This window comes from Pantherophis guttatus, chromosome 1 (assembly GCF_059756535.1).
Source record: "Pantherophis guttatus breed Tessera chromosome 1, ASM5975653v1, whole genome shotgun sequence".
Taxonomy (NCBI): domain Eukaryota; kingdom Metazoa; phylum Chordata; class Lepidosauria; order Squamata; family Colubridae; genus Pantherophis; species Pantherophis guttatus.
Window position 1 is genome coordinate 344,030,384 of NC_142063.1, and position 17,659 is coordinate 344,048,042.

At 40.8% G+C, this 17,659-nt stretch overlaps 1 protein-coding gene across 1 annotated transcript in view; it reads left to right on the top strand.

Moving 5' to 3' along the window:
- TRIM37 (tripartite motif containing 37) overlaps nucleotides 1–17,659 on the top strand; it is a 61,413-nt gene continuing 43,754 nt past the window's right edge. The window contains exons 1-9 of the mRNA XM_034404303.3: nucleotides 1–98; nucleotides 375–453; nucleotides 7,159–7,260; nucleotides 8,615–8,655; nucleotides 9,656–9,772; nucleotides 12,508–12,595; nucleotides 13,728–13,850; nucleotides 15,506–15,629; nucleotides 17,415–17,482. Coding sequence (XP_034260194.2) covers nucleotides 433–453; nucleotides 7,159–7,260; nucleotides 8,615–8,655; nucleotides 9,656–9,772; nucleotides 12,508–12,595; nucleotides 13,728–13,850; nucleotides 15,506–15,629; nucleotides 17,415–17,482 — 684 coding nt within the window. The 5' untranslated portion in view covers nucleotides 1–98; nucleotides 375–432. The remainder of the gene's footprint in view (nucleotides 99–374; nucleotides 454–7,158; nucleotides 7,261–8,614; nucleotides 8,656–9,655; nucleotides 9,773–12,507; nucleotides 12,596–13,727; nucleotides 13,851–15,505; nucleotides 15,630–17,414; nucleotides 17,483–17,659) is intronic.

Genomic DNA, 17,659 nt, shown 5'->3' on the forward strand with positions numbered 1-17,659 from the left:
GCTCGGTCCCGCGCAGGCGCGCTGAGGCGCTCTAAGCGCGCGCCGGCTAATGCGGCACCTTCGGTTCCCCGGTTGGCGAGCATGACCGCGCAGGCGCAGTAAGGCGGCAGAGGGGGATTCTTTCCCCCCCTTCTTCCCCCTCCCCCCCCTCCGTCTCCACAGCCGCAAGACGCGAACCGGCAGGGCCGTTAATGGTTTCCCCGTTTTCTCCTCTCGAGGGGAGGGGGAGGGGGAGAAGAAATGGCCGGGATTGGGGCGGGAGAGTCTGTGGGATGAAGGAAAAAGGGGCGGAGGGGGAAGGATAAAAAGTGGGACCACCCCCCACCCCCCAACCCCCACCCCCGTGGCTTCACACGCCGGTCGTTTCTCCTCAGGAGAGGAAACTGAGGAGACGGAGGCGACCCCACCTCGAGGGAGAGGCGCTTTCCAGTCATGGACGAGCAAAGTGTTGAGGTAAAAAAAAAAAAAAAACCTTCGGAATTGCGGTAATAACAATAATAAGGGCGGTGGGGGGGGAGGGGTGCACCTGTTGGAGCGGGGGTGGGGCTTCTTTCCCTCAGACTGCCCCTCCCCCAAAGTTGGGGGGAGGAAAAGGTCCTGTGCGGGGGGGGAAAGGTCGTCCTCTGGGGGGGTCTCCATTTGGGGGGAGGGGGAGGACAGCCCACCCTTTTCCCACCCAGGATTGGAAACCCCCCCTCAAAAGTGGGGGAGGGAATCTGTGAGGGAGGGGGTCTTATCCTGGGTGGGATAGGGGTGGCTGCCCTCCCCCTCCCCCCAAATGGAGACCCCCCCCAGGGAAGACCTTCCCCCCCACACACAAATGGACAGGACTCCAAATGAGATTTTTTTTTAGGGGGGAAGGGTCTTCTGAAATGTGGGGGGGGGGAAAGGGAAATTCCTACATGTGTGGTTATTTATTTGACATAATAAGCGAACATGATTTGCCCTTCTTGTTTTGGGGGGGATATCTAGAACGGCAGTCCTCGACATAACGACCACCATTGAGCCCGGAGAACTTCTGTCGCTAAGCAGGGCGGTTAGAATGACAGAATGACAGAGTTGGAAGGGACCTTGGAGGTCTTCTAGTCCAACCCCTTGCTCAGGCAGGAGATTGTATAACATTTCAGGCAAACGGCTGTCCGGTCTCTTAAAAACCTCCGGTGTTGGGGGCACCCGCAACTTCTGGTGGCAAGCTGTTCCACTGGTTAATTGTCCTTAATGTTAGGAAGTTTCTCCTTAATTCCAAGTTGCTTTTCTCCTTCATTAGTTTCCATCCATTGTTTCTTCTGCTCCTGCCTTCAGGTGCTCCTTGATGCCCTCTTCTTTGGGGCAGCCCCTCAAATACTGGAAGACTGCTATCATGTCACCCCTGGTCAGAGGTGGGCTTCAAAAACTTTAGCAAGGGGTTCTCTGCCCGGTTGCTGGGTGGGCGTGAGGTTCCCCCCCCCCCATTTTACCACCTTTCTTGCCACAGTTGTTGAGTGAAAGTAGTCACAGCGGTGGTGATTAAGTGAATCGGGCGTCTCTGTTGACTTTGTGTTGTTAGAAGGTCTCCAAAGGGGGGAAAATCGCATGACTCCGGGATACTGCAGCCGTCATAAATATGGAACCAGTTGACGGGCGTCTGAATTTTTATCGTGGGACCATGGGGATGCCCCAACGGCGGTAAGTGTGAAAACGGGAAAAAAGCCACTTTTTTCAGTGCCGTTCTAACTTTGATGCTAAATGAATGGTTGTAAATCAAGGAATAACTACAGAATTTTTTTTTTAAAAAAAGCGGGGGAGATAAAAATCCAAACCAAGAAAATGAAGAATTGGAAATCTACCTCTGAAAACCAGTCCCAGGAAGATTGAGCAAGAGAAAAAGCAGCAGCTCCCTGCATGGCCCTGAAAAACCAGTAAAGGAAACTGGCATCCCAGGACACAGGCTTGGAAATTGGGGTCATCACCAAGAAGATTCCTGCTTTCTATCACCAAAACCTCCTGAGCTTCTTGTCTGTGGAGGTTCTCAGTCATCCCAGGCCATGGTTGTCCATTTGCCTCTTGAGAAAGCACCTTTGGGACTCCTGAGCTTCTCTTTCTCCTAATGGAATGGACAGGCATGAGTACTGGAAAGAGGGTAGAAAAAGGTCTTTTGTGGGGGTAGGTGAAATTCAGTGGTTGTCAATTTACAACCAATTAACAGTTGGAAGGGACCTTGTAGGTCATCTAGTCCAACCCCCACCCCACCCAAGCAGGAGACCCTACACCGTTTCTGACAAATGGCAGTCCAATCTCTTCTTGAAAGTCTCAAGTGATGAAGCTCCCACAACTTCTGAAGGCAACTTCTGTTCCATTGGTTGATTGTTCTCACGGTCAGAAAGTTTCTCCTTATTTCCAGGTTGAATCTCTCTTTGTTCAGTTTCCACCCATTATTCCTTGTCCGGCCTTCAGGTGCTTTGGAGAATAGCTTGACCCCCTTCCTCCTCTCTGTGGCAGCCCCTCAAATATTGGAAGACTGCTATCCTGTCTCCCCTGGTCCTTCTCTTCACTAGACTAGCCATTCATTTAGTGACTGCAGTTACAATGGCACTGAAAAAAGTGACTTATGTTCAGTTCTCACATTTATGACTGTTGAGCATCCCCACATTCACGTGATCAAAATTCAGGCACTTGGCAACTGTCATGCATTTATGAGGGTAGCACTGTCCTGAGGTGATATGATCACCATTTGTGACCTTCCCAGCCAGCTTGGGGAAAAAGTCAATGGGGGAAGCCAAATTTGCTTAACTGCAAAACAATTTACTTAACAGCTGCAGTGATTTTTTTTTATTTTTTTTTATTTTTTTTTATTTTTATTATTTTTATTTTTTTTAAATTTGATTTATATGCCGCCCTTCTCCGAAGACTCAGGGCGGCTTACAATGCGTTAAGCAATAGCTTTCATATTTTTGTATATTTTATACAAAGTCAGCTTATTGCCCCCACAAACTGGGTCCTCATTTCACCTACCTTAGAAAGGATGGAAGGCTGAGTCAACCTTGAGCCTTGGAGAGATTCGAACCAGCAGTAATTGCAGGCAGCTGTGTTAATAACAGGGTGCTTAGATCACTGTACCATCAAGGCTCTTTGTTTAACAACCATGGCAAAAATGTTGTAAAATGGGGCATGACTTATTTAACAATTGTCTTGCTTAGTGATGGAAATATTGACCTCAGTTGTGGTCATGTTAAGGACTACTTGTAGTCCTCTCATTGTGGTTACCCTTCAAAACATTTAGATTTATTTATGGCTTTATTATTATTTATTTATCACACTTAGAAATTGCCAATCTCCCTCACAGAGCGACTCTGAACAGTATACCAATCAGACATAAAACATCACAACTGTATAAATATTATAATACAAGGCAGATTAAAACAACAAAAATTTTCATTCAAGGTGATAAAATTGGGCAAAATGTAACCTCATGAGTCTTCTCTGTTTTGGGTTCTCTGCGCTGTTTACTGGTCCATGATTTCAAGTGTTGGAGGGGAAAAAATTACATGTTGCAGGAGAGAGTAAAGGAAAAAAATAGGAATAGGGACACTGAAATTAACAGAAATGTTATTGATAAGGTGCATGGCAATCATGTTTAACCACAATATTTAAGAAAAAACAAGTGCAAATTACACAAAAGTAGTACAAACAATATTTCTCTTTCTCAGTCAAAGACCTCTGCGGTATTAGGGTTATTTAATATCCCACCTTCATTATTTTTTATAAAATCTCAAGGCAGCAAACATATCTAATACGCCTCCTTTCTCCTATTTTCCCTACAACAATCCTGTGAGGTGAGTTGAGCTGAGAGAGATTGGCCCAAACTGACTCAGTTGCCTTCCGTGGTTAAAGTGGGATTAGAAGTCACCATCTCCCATTTGCTAGCCTGGTGTCTTAATCACTTAACTCACTGGAGAAGCGCTTGATGGTGGGAAAGATTGAGGGCAAAAGAAAAAGGGGACGACAGAGAACAAGATGGCTGGATGGAGTCACCGAAGCAGTCGACGTGACTTAAATGGACTCCAGAGGATGGTAGAGGACAGGAAAGCTGCGAGGAATGTTGTCCATGGGGTTGCGATGGGTCGGACACGACTTCGCAACTAACAACAACAAAATCTCCCATTTTCCAGCCTGGTGTCTTAATCACTAGACTAGACCAAACTGACAATAGTGCCGACTATTGTCTTATTTAAATAAGCCATCTTGTTAATTAATAAATACTTTTCCCAGATTGCCACTTTGATATTCATAATTTAAATTCACTTTTGTTATAATACTTTACATTTCTAGTTTTTTATTTTATTTATTTATTTTTAAATTTATATACCGCCCTTCTCCCTGAGGACTCAGGGCGGTATACAGCCAGAATTAAAAAACATGAAATACAAATATTAAAAACAATTAATATATATATAAATTTGGCCCAAAATTAAAAATACAAACCAATTAAAACATTTAAAATTTCTTCTTAAGCCAGCCCGGCTTGCTGTGGGTTTTAAGGGCACGGCGGAAGGCACTAAGGTCTTGGATTCTCCTTATCTCTGGGGGCAACTGATTCCAGAGGGTAGGTGCCCCCACAGAGAAGGCCCTCCCCCTGGGAGTCACCAGCCTACATTGATTGGCTGATGGCACCCTGAGGAGGCCCTCTCTGTGGGAGCGAACGGGACGATGGGAGGTTGTCGGTAGCAGCAGGCGGTCTTGAAGATAGCTAGGCCCGATGCCATGGAGCGCTTTAAAGGTGATAACCAACACCTTGAAGCGCACCCGGAAGACCACTGGGAGCCAGTGCAGCTCGCGCAGGAGCGGTGTTACATGGGAGCGCCATGGTGCTCCCATCACTACTCGCGCTGCTGCATTCTGGACCAGTTGGAGCCTCCGGGTGCTCTTCAAGGGGAGCCCCATGTAGAGAGCGTTGCAGTAGTCAAGGCGAGAGGTGACGAGGGCATGAGTGACTGTGCACTAGTTTCCAAGGTTGAGTAGAAGGTACGGTATTATTGTTCTTTGGGTTGGTATAAATTCAGCACACTTGGTCTCTTCTTTCCCCGATACATGAATTATTGCAATGAAGTCAAAAGAGGAAAGGGGTACTGTGGTTCATGAAAGTTTATGAACTGATAAATCTCAAGTTTCAGCTGCTGCAGGGAAATATTAATACAACAAATTAATGCAGTGAAGTCACAGATCCTGGATCTGATAATTTTTTCACTCTCCCTATATGCTGCTTCTTTAAACAGGCAGGAATCTACCGTATGATGCTAGTTTCTCTATTTCTGTGTTTGGAGTGCTCTGTTTTGTTTGAGAATGTTTTGACACAGCTCCCAAAACCTTTTTCTATGGGTAAGGTTATGGTATCTAGAGCATGCTCTGTTTTAGCATCAGAACTCCTAGATCCAAACTTGAAATTGCCCTAAATCTCCCTTTTCATTCACTGGATGGGAAGGGACTAGAAGTGGAAGAATCAGCAGTCTCAACCTAACAAGGCTGCTATAAGGATAAAATTAGAGTGTGTGTTAAATATACAGGTAGTCCTCACTTACTGATTAATGTAGGGGTGTCAAACTCGATTTCATTGAGGGCCACATTTGCTAGTAGTTTGTTTTGCTAGCACTCTGTCAGCGAAAACAGAGCTCGGGGGGGCCCGAGTGCTCCATTTTTGGCTATGATGGCCTCCTGTAGCCCTCTGCCAGCGAAAAGGGCCACAGTGTGTGGCCCTCCTGAGCTCCGTTTTCGCTGGCGGAGGCACTGCAGGCCAGTCATTCGCTGTTTCCAGGGTGGCCCCGCAGGTCAGATCTAAGCACCCTGCGGACCAGATCTGGCCCACGGGCCTTGAGTTTGACACCCCTGCTCTAATGGAACCAAAATTTCCATCACTAAATGATCCAGTTGTTAGATGAAACATCACATGACCAAATAGCTTAGCAGTGCGGTTGTTAGGCCAGGACCTCACAATTCTCCCATACTTGTCATGCTTGCATCTGCTTCAGTTTCCTCCCCATTTCCCTTCCCATCTTTTCCCTTTTGGTTGCCCCGCACTCCACCATCTATCCCTGCCTTCCCAACTGATCTTCACCACCTTCTTCCTCCTGCTGCTGATGACATGCACCTGGCGGAGACAGCTACTGGCCACTTGCGAGGCCGTCGCACACTGTGATTGTAAATGCGGGCTGGTTGCCAAGCATCCAAATTTTGGTCATGTGACCATAATGACCATAACTTTAAGGACTGACTATAAGTGCTAGTTGTTCAGTGTTGTCATAACTTTGAACGGTCATTGAATGAATGATTTTTAAGCAAGGACTACTACCTTGAGCTCCTGAAGGGAAGTCGAGATGAGTTTAACATGTAAATGTATAAAAGTGCAAACTTTGGATTATACTGTATTCCACAGAACTAAGAAAGCAAGAATAAAATGTGATTTGTTTCCATATCTTTCTGAATTTTACCTTAAACAAAGAAAGTACTGTGCAAAAAATTACATTCTGTTGAAATGTGCATTTTATGAATCATATGCATTTCAGTCCATCTCAGAAACATACCAGCAGATTATGTTGGTTTATATGTCCTCTTCCTCCTTATAGTGATATTTGTATTCTGCAAGATTATAGAGCAAATGTGTCCAACCTGTGTCCCACGGTCACAGCCCTGGACCATTAGTAATGCAAGCCCATAAAATTGTAAACCTCTTAACAATATTATGTGATTTATATACATTAACTATATTATATATTTTATAGGCGACCCAACACAATTCCACTCATTGCGGCCAGGCAAGCCAAAAGGTTGGACACCCATATTCTAGAGTGTCTTCTAAACAATTATATACATACTTTTTTTATATACATTTTATACACATTTTATACAATTATATACATATTTTTTGCTCTTTTATTGCAGTGTTAGCAAGATACTGAAGTGTGTATGTAGATGTAGCAAACCTTTTTTTCCCTTTTGATTTAAACAATGACATTTAAAAATAATTACTTGTTGGTTCCTCTCCAAACACGGTTGTATAGTATCCCGGAGCAATATAATTGAGCCTAGGTGTAAGTAAAATGTGAGTTGATATGAATAAGATAATGTGGGTGCAATTTACAGATAAAGCTGACGCATATTTGTCTTGATTGTGTTTCTTTCTTGCAGAGTATTGCTGAAGTATTTAGATGTTTCATTTGTATGGAAAAGTTGCGTGATGCACGCCTGTGTCCACACTGCTCCAAGCTATGTTGTTTCAGTTGTATTCGGGTAAGTAATCACAAATTTGGAGCCAAGTTACTCATGTAGAGATAGTAACTAGATTTTGGATGTGTAAGTGTTTTCGAAAATACTTCAAAACAGATGTAAGTGTACAAGAATTCTAATTTATTGGCACACTAAGAAAAACAATTTTAACCTTTTGTTCTGGTGCCTGCCTGCTTTCCATTTACTAGTAGCCATGCCCAGAGAAACTATTGGAATAATAGGCAGTTCTGAATATAAACTGATATTCTTCCAAAACTAAAGATTAATTCTGACTTGTTTTCATCTTCTCTTTCAACCCAAGAGGTAAAAAATGTAGCTTTCTTTTCAGGTCTTTCAACCAGTTGAATTTATTCCCGGGATTATCCTTAGATTTGTATCCCCAAAGGTGCTTTTTTTCAAGAGGAACTGGACTTTCTGGTTTTTCTTTGAAGACGTTTTGCTTCTCATCCAAGAAGCTTCTTCGGCTCTGACTGGATGGTGGGGAATGGAAGGAGCTGAAGAAGTTTCTTGGATGAGAAGCGAAATGTCTTCAAAGAAAAACCAGAAAGTCCAGTTACCTCTTGAAAAAAAGCACCTTTGGGACAATCATGACCTGGATGACTGAGAATCTTCATATACACTTAGTTTTGTATGTTGCTGTTAAACTTCTTAAGAACCCAGAAATTTATTACAGTCGCAATTGTTTTGGGACTAGTGAATTTTACACATTTAATTTTCTGAACAAAATAATTAAATAGGGTTGGACGAATATTTAGGATTACAACATTGATAACATACAAAGAAGTACCATGACCAACTTTCTTGATTAATTGTTAGCTCCGTGTGTGCCTAACAGATCACAAGTTCATATCCCACCTTAGCCATGAAAGCTGGTTAGGTGAACATGGGTCAGTCTGTCTTTCTCAGACCAACCTACCTCACAGGGTTGTTATTGTGGGGAAAATAGGAGGAGGAAGCTGTGTTAGATATATTTGCTGCCTTGAGTTATTTGTAAAAATAAGAAAGGAGGGATACAAATAAATAAATCTAGACTGGGTTTGCACAACATTTTAGATTAAACTGGGATTGGCTAGTTTATACCTTAGCATATTCTGGGAATTCAGCCATTGTCTTAGCATGTTGTATGATCCAGGCTATTCAACAAGGTATAATTTGGTATTGGGAGTCATTTTCTGAGTGCAACAGTATACAGATACAATAAATAGGGATAGACGGCAGCATTTGTGTGTTGTGTGAATCCCATTCAAGAATAATTTACTTATGCTGAAGAAATATGTCCAAATTTATTCTAGGATTTAAGCTTTTCTAATGTTTCTGGAACTCTGGTGTTTTATAACATGCCTGTTTTGTTTGACAGCGTTGGCTGACAGAACAAAGAGCTCAGTGCCCACATTGTCGGTAAGCTTTCACTTGAAGCCCTTTGGACTGTTGTGATAACCGAAGCAAATTCTTTATTTTAGGTGGTTTTTGTTTCTGATATTCACAATACATGTTTGGGAGGAGCAGACAGGTTATAAATTGAATTTGGCACATGATGGAATGTTACCTATCTTGACCTTCAGTCATGAATGAAAGTTTAACCAAGGTACAATTTTAAAAATTGTCCACCATTGTCACTCATTGGGGATAAAAGAGCAGTTTTAAAAAGTTCTGAGAGAGTCAGATCCTTTGATGTCACTTAAAACAATTCTCCCTGGTCAAAGTATAGATAACCTGGTTCCCTCTAATACAGGGGTCCCTAAACTTTTCGTCATCATACCTCCCTTTACTGTAATCTTTATGTACACTTATCTAATTAGCCAAACACCAAAATGAGCACAAATGGATATTGAAAACAATACAGTGAAACTAAAGATAGATTTCTTGCAACACTATACTTAAAGGTTTTAAAGGTTTTCTACATCTCGCCTGGAATAGGTCTGCATCTCCCCAAGGGAAGTATTTCACAGTTTGGGAAGCCCTACTATAGTACCTTTGCCTTCAGGTTCTGCGATTCCCATCCCATGAGCCATCATGACCAGTGCAAAGAATTGGTCTCTTTGCATGCTGTAAATCTCAAACTTACGAATGCTATTTCTTCTTTAAATCTTTATATCCAAGCATTTATTCCCCCTAAATATATTTTTTATTCCTGGTTTCAAAATACCTGGTAGACAAGATTTCCCTCCTTGAATGAATATGAAATTATTTACCGTTCTTCATTAATTAGCTTCCTCTGAATGTGGAAAAAATTAGAAGGAACATTTCAAGTTAGAGTCCCTGAATTGTAGCTTATTAATGAACACCCCCAACTTCTAATAAACTCCTGTTTTCAATTTTATATCTAATAAAAAGAACGTTATTCTATCCTATTTTTTTCCTCTAAAAAGCAGGATTTATACTCAAATTTTCCTTGCAGGGCTCCACTTCAATTGCGAGAACTTGTCAACTGTCGTTGGGCAGAGGAGGTGACCCAGCAACTTGACACACTCCAGTTGTGTAATCTGAGCAAGCATGAAGAAAATGAAAAAGACAAGTACGTAGATTTAAATGGCCTGTTGACTGAAGGGTTTGTCATGCATTACCCCTAAATTCGTTCATAATCAGACATTTTAAAAACTGATGAATTTTTCTCCCGTAAATAGCTATATAAGGAGTGGATTTACAGTTACATTATGTGAGATGTTAAAATGGAACATTGGTATTAACTGTGAAGTTTGTTTTCTGTAATGGATTGAGGGTATCATTGGTGTGCCAATCATCCTCCCACTTGCTTTAGTTCTGGGGTGTCAGAATTTTTAGATGTAGTCATGGGAAGGAAGACAAACCCAGAAGGCTCTACTACAAAACAGCAAAAAGTTAAACTAAGTAAAAACACTGATCCTCCTCAGGGTGGATTTGATTTAAATCACAATTTAAATCATGATTTAAATCACTAGTAAAAAGGCTTGATTTAAATCAACTCGATTTAAATCATAGTTTTTAAAGAGCAACTGTCATCTCTGCTACTCCTTTGACCCACTGTTGACTCACCGATAGTCCCAATGTTGCAGACTATACAGCCTCATGCTACATAACTAACCTCCATTTCATGCTGAATAAACTAAATTATTTATGTATCTTAAATAGAAAACTACCTTACAATAGATTTTTACCCCAAAAGTTTTTTATTAAAATAAATCCAATAAAAATCAAAAAAATCCGATTTAAATCAAAAAAATCTGATTTTTTTTATTTTTTTAAAAAAATCATTGATTTTTATCCACCCTGATCCTCCTCCTATTTCAGTGAACAATGTGTTCCATCCACTACATGGAGTTTTTGACTTAGGACTGTAATTGAGCCCACAATTTTCATATTAAATCATGATGATCGTATTGTGGGTTACCATGTGACCAGACTTAATTTTAGACCTAATTTTTTGCAGCAATCATAAAGCAAACACTGTAGTTGTTAAACAAACCCATTCTTAGCTATGCGGCTTTTTTTTTTTTTTTGCTGGAAAACTGGAAGTAAATGCAGGTTTCTGGCAAAAATGTTGTTAATTGCAATCAAGTGACCATGGGGCACTGCAAACAGTCGTTAAATGCAGGCCAATTGCCAAGCACCTAAAATGTAGTCATCTAACTGCAGGGGTCAGGCTTTGGCTAAGCGCCAAAGAACTGAGGCCTTTGGTGCTGGAGAAGACTCCTGCGAGTCCCTTGGACTGCAAGGCGATCAAACCGGTCAGTCCTAGAGGAGATCAACCCTGACTGCTCTTCAGAAGGCCAGATCCTGAAGAGGAAACTCAAATACTTTGGCCACCTAATGAGAAGGAAGGTCTCCCTGGAGAAGAGACTCATGCTGGGAACGATGGAGGGCAAAAGGAGGAGAAGGGGACGGCAGAGAACGAGGGGGCTGGATGGGGTCACTGAAGCAGTGATGGCGTGAGCTTAAATGGACTCCAGAGGATGGTAGAGGACAGGAAGGCCTGGAGGAACATTGTCCATGGGATCACGATGGGTTGGACACGACTTCACAACTAACAACAACAACAACAACAACAAACTACTGCAGGGGAAGGCAGATGTTGGAACTTCGACTCTGGATCATAAGTAACATTTAAGTTAAATAACATGTATAGTTGGTTTGCCGCAACTTTGAACAGTAACTAAGCAACCGGTCTTTAAAACTACTTGTAAAGCAAGTAGTAAACTTGTATTCCACAATTCACAATTTCATATTCATAATGGTAGTAGGTATCCTTCACTGGTGCATACCAAGCATTCTCCAAAGGAGGCTTGAGCTGAGGTTAAACATAGAATTTATAATTCTTAATTAAAGATGACATAGATAACCTGGTAGCTGTCATCTAAGGAGCATTTGTTGGAAAATTAGCTGGATCTCTGTGCTCCTGGTACTACAGTATAAATGTGCTCTTCCAGAACAGCTTTTGAGTACAATTTATACCCCAAAGTGATGAAGCTTATGTCTGTTTAAAGATAGGCCATTTGTAGTGAAGAAGGGCATCAGGAATGTAAGCATCCATTCTAGCAGGCTGGATGTTGGTGGTTCTCCAAGCGTCCAGTTCGTACTAGTCCGATGCCAACCTGGAATTTTGCCTAGAATAGGAGAAAGCATTTGATGAAAGGATAGAATATAAAAGGACTTTCCTTTTGCAGCAAGAACAAAAAGTCTTTGGGGTGATTTTATAGAGAAGCTATGGGAGAAGCTAAGCTAACTTGCAGTACATTTCAGATGTAACCTAAACATTGTAGCTGGAACTGTTCAGTTTCTATGTGTGTAACTAATCTGCACCTTGATAATGGAAAGACTGAACAAGAAGCTTGTGAAAAGCAAGCCAAGTCTTTATATATATATTTTTTTTCTTAATTTAAAGTACATAAATTTTTATTAAAAATTTCTGAATATACAAATGAAAATGAAAACAATGGGGGGAAAGGCAAGGGAAAAAGGGAAAGGGAGGGAAAGGATAAGAAGAAGAAAAAGAAGGATTTTATTAAATACAGGAGGAATTTGGTACAAAGGCATTCAGTGTACTTGCAAAACAACAGAGAAAAATAATAACTGAATTACTGACTTGAAACTTCTCTATGTCATTTTACACTGTTTCCTATTTTTAACAGCATTTCAGCAGTAACTCATTTTGACTGATGTAAAGTAAAAATAAGCTCCTTAATGGCATTTTGTTAAAATGATTGAGGAAAAAAAACTTACAATGACTGCTGTTCCATCTGTCTAATTGCAATGTTTACTTTATTTTTTTTTAAGGTGCGAAAATCATCATGAAAAGCTTAGTGTATTTTGCTGGACATGTAAGAAGTGTATCTGCCACCAGTGTGCGCTTTGGGGTGGAATGGTGAGTAAAAAAAAATTATGTATAGATGAAGAACAAAGAGTTATTTGTACAATGTTTATTTTATAGAAACAGAAGCACTGTCCTTGTGTTATTGAAAAAGTTGTGATTAGAGGAATAGTTTCTGGGGTAGCATTGTAGGAGGTGAATCTTTTGTAACTTAATATGAAATTACAAGTAATCCTTGACTTCTGGGAACAGAATTTCCATTGCTAAGCAATGGGAATAGAATTGGGAACAATTGGGAACAGAATTTCCATTGCTAAGCAAGGTACTTAAGTGAGTTGCACCCAGTTTTATGACCTTTTTTGTCATGGTGGTAAAGTGAATCATTGATACTTAAGTGAATTCAGTCATTAAGCAAATCTGGCTTCACCCATTGACTTTCCTTGTTGGAAGCCATCTTTTTTCAGTGTCTTTGTAATTTCAAACAATCACTAAATGAATGGTTATAAGTCAAGAATTACCTGTAATACAGTTATTGAACAAAGAACAAAGTAATTCTTCAAGTATAATATGCATATAATAAAACGTATTAGCTTGCAAGAAGAATATAAAGTTCTGTTTTTATTTGAGGATGGACCACAATCAGAAAATCTTCCTCCCCTTATTTAACAGCTAGTAACATCTATTCCCCACTATTTGGCATGGATTTCTCAAATGACTCTCACTCTGATATGCTGTGCTGACATAATGTTCATGTGATGTAAGATGCAGCTATTTAAAGTCAATTAATGAAGATCAGCTTTGACAAGAAAAGCATGTCATGTACCTTTTACTATTTAAACCTTGAATTAAGCATTTATAAGAAGTGTTTCTGGGGAATTAATTTAGCTTTTTCCTGAAATATTAACTTCAGACATCTACCTTTAACAAGGCAACAAGCTAGACAGTTTTACTTCAGTTATGTATTCGCTAAGAATCTGAATAGATTTTTGTGGGAAGTGTGACTGGAAGAAAAACCAGATTCAGCAGGTTGAAAAGTGCTTTCTTATCGGAAGAAAGCACTTTTCAACCTGCTGAATCTGGTTTTTCTTCCAGTCACACTTCCCACAAAAATTAGGGATTCACTTTGGTAAGAGCGTTTTGAGCTGGTACAATGAAGCTACCAAATTCATCTGTATCTTTCTAACAGCACGGCGGACATACTTTTAAGCCTTTAGCAGAAATATATGAGCAGCATGTCACAAAAGTGAACGAAGAAGTGGCAAAGCTTCGCCGAAGACTCATGGAGTTGATAAGTTTGGTACAAGAAGTGGTGAGAACAGCTCTTCCAATTTTGTTGACGTATAATTCTCATATTCAAATATATCTGCTTATCAAAAACTCCACATTAGCAACAGGAAGGGCATCCAGCCAGTAAACACTCAGCTCCATTCAGTTGCCTAGACTCCACCCCGCAAAAAATTATGGGGTCGTTAAAAGAGGATGATAATTCTCATATTCTCAAAGCCTTCCTACTGGGATCATTGTTTGAAGTTGGAAGGTGGTTTCTAACCTCGGGCAGTTGGGAGAGAAGGACAAGGTAAAAGAAATAATTGTTTTCCAAGTTGTAACAGTAATAAACAGATTCACAGCTTTCACTAAGATGAGATGTGGGTCTCTCAATCTCCAGTTTAGCATTTTCAGCCTTGGCAAAAAGTAATGCAGATAATCCTCAATTTACAATCACAATTGAGCCTAAAGTTTCCTTCGCTCAGCAGAGCATTTGTTAAGTGAGTTGTGCCCCATTTTACAATCTTTTCCCCCTGGTTGTTAAGTGAATCACTACAGTTGTTAAGTGCATTGTGCAACCATCAAGTGAATCTGGCTTCCCCTATTCATCTTGCTTGTCGTACGTTCCTTGGAAAAGTTGCAGATGGCAATCCCAGGACTCCAGGATCCCGTATCCATCATAAATAGATGCTGGTTGCCAAGCACTGACTGTGGGGATGCTGCAACAGTCATAAGTCAGAGAACTGATTACAAGACATTTTTTTCAGTGCTGTTATAACTTTGAACGGACATCAAACAAATGGTTGTAAGTTGAGGACTACCTTTATCTAGAGAAGGAACTTCCTGGTTAATGTTTTCAAGGTGGGAATATTTTTAATGCTGCTGCTTTAAAAAAAAACGGAGCAAAGCATCATCTATTTAATGCCTCCCAACTCCCAAGTTACTTATATCTGTGCTGCAGCAACCAGACAGTGGTTAAGAGACAGTGAATAATAAAACTGTCACACCTGTTTTTCTGGGTTTAGAAGGGGAATTAGTGTTATGTATAACAACCCTGAGGTGCAATCCAAGGTGACATTCTCCTGATATAGAGGGGGAAGTAAAAGATCCTAGTGACAGAGGCAGATGTTTTATATTGCAATTATAAGTTTTAGTTTCTCTTTCCTCCTATATGGACTTTCCTCTTTCTAAATGAAGGTGTTAGCTGCTCAGAAATTATTCCAGCCTCTACTTTGAAAGCCAGGTTAATGTACTGTACTGGTTAAGGCACCAGGCTAGAAACTGGGAGACGGGGAGTTGTAGTCCTGCCTTAGGCCCAAAACCTTGGACCAATCACATTCTCTCAACCTCAAAAAGAAGGCAATGGAAAACCACTTCTGGAAAACCTTGCCAAGACAGTTGCAGAGACTTGTACAGTCAGTCTCCATGGATCAAATGTGATTGAACAGAAGAAGAAAAAAAATATTCTATTTCTTCCCATTCAAGCAAAGTGGTTGCGTAGGTAGCCTATGCAAACAGCTGCCGAAGTTAGAGAAAGACGTGGCTGTTTTAATGACTTCGAAGGAGGTGCTACGTATGCTCTCCCACATGCTCGGTTCACTTCTGTTGAAGGATTTACACAACCTAGAATGCCATTCCCATGTAAACAAAGAAAATCTGTCCCGGCAGTTCTAAATTGATGCCATGTGTGTTTTTCAGGAAAGGAACGTCGAAGCGGTACGCAGTGCGAAAGATGAACGAGTCCGAGAAATCAGGAACGCCGTGGAGATGATGATTGCTAGGTTAGATACCCAGCTGAAGAACAAACTTATAACACTAATGGGTAGGTTTGTCTTGTTTGGGGTGTGTGTTATATTTTAGGACAGGAATTGAACTTAACACTTGACAGATGTGTCTTTGTTGAAGGTTATGTTCTCTTGCTATTCATTTATTGAGGGGTATGTGCCAGTGATTTGTGAGATTTCATTGAACAGTGCAGTTGGTCCTCACTTAGCATCACTCTTAGCATCACTCGTTCAGTGACCAAATTTATGACAGCACTGAACAAGTGGTACTTATGATGGTCCTCAGAGTTCCAGCCATTGCAGCACCCCCAATATGTTGACATAGTCAGGGCGTTTGGTACCTGGCTCATGATTACGACGACACAGCATCATGCAGTCATGTGGTTGCCGTTTGCAACTTCCTTTGCCAGCTTTTTACAAGCAAAATCAATGGGGAAGCCAGCAGGTGGTCACAAATGGTGACCACGCGAGGTTGTTGCTTAACAACCTGTGGTGATTTGCTTAACAACGGCAAGTGGAAGTTCTGGAATTTCCAATGGGATTATGTGGTGTTGTGCTTTACAAGCATGTTGCTTAGGAATGGAAATTCCAATTGCCATCATTAATTAAGGACTGTGTTTTGGTGCAAGAAATGGGACTTGCCATTCTGTCTCCAAGACTATTTATATATTTATTTATGCCACTTGGCATTGGCTTTGTCCCCATAGCATGCAACAATGCATGAATAAGGTGTTTCTCTCCTCCATCTTCCAACAATAGGAGGGGTAGATTATTTTATAAGAAGGTTGAGTTGCTTATTAGTCAAAGATGGCTCAGCCTTGAACTGAGCAGAAATTCTCTTGGCATAGGATTCGGCTATAACTTGATAAGTCTGGAAATAATTAGACATAGAAAGCAGAATAGATACCGTAATTGATGCAAAACACCTACTCTGTTTTTCAATAGAAAATAGGCCCTGTTCTTGTATGTGACAGTCTTTTAGATATTTCTAAATTGTTCTCATATCCTCTTACGCTTTCTTTTGCAAGACAGATCTTCCCTGCCCCTTTAAATTTGTGTATTTAGTTGACTTTAGCTCCACCTTGCACTGGTTTTTTAGTGCTACATCACAATGCGTGCGCATGTTCACCTAATGGTCCTTTTTGTCATAAGAGACTTTATATACAGGTAGTCCTCGAGTTACACCAGTTTGTTTAGTGACCATTCAAAGTTACAACAACGCTGAAAAAAGTGACTTATGACCATTTTTCACAGTTATGACTGTTGCAGCATCCCCATGGTCATGTGGTTTACATTTGGATGCTTAACATATTTATTCATGCTTAACATATTTATGACGGTTGCAGTATCCCCGGGTCCCGTGATCCCCGTTTGCGACCTTCAGACAAGCAAAACCAATCAGGGAAGCCAGATTCACTTAACCGTGTTACTAATTTAACAACTGCAGGGATTCACTTCACAAATGTGGCAAGAAAAAGTGATAAAATGGGACAAAACTCACTTAACAAATTTCTCACTTAGCAACATAAATTCTGGGCTCAATTATGGTCGTAAGTCGAGGACTACCTGTATTTGTGAGCTGCCTGGAATTGTGATTATGACTGAAGCAATTTTTAAATTTGGTTAAACGAATAAGTACTTCTGGACTCTTCTGATAGCCAGGCCAAGCCATATCTCTCCAGTCCTTTTTCCCACGCAGATGGTGGATGTTAGATTTCTTATAGTTAAACATTACTACCTTTGATTTGGCCCTGTGTTAAAGCCTCTTTGGCACAACACTAGCATAGTTTTGTTTAGATTTTGGTTCTTTGTCTACTGAATAGGTCAGAAGACATCACTCACGCAAGAAACGGAACTTCTGGAGTCTTTGCTGCAAGAAGTAGAACATCAGGTGATGAGATTTAGTTTTGTGGATTCTCAATATTTGGAAAACGATTTTAAGATCAGATGCCCAGACATTATTTCTATGTTAAAAATAATAAACTCTGCCTCTGTGATAATCTGGCAGTACACGTTGCCCATGACTTTACAACCACAGTTGCTAAGGAAGAAGGTTGTTAAGTGAGCT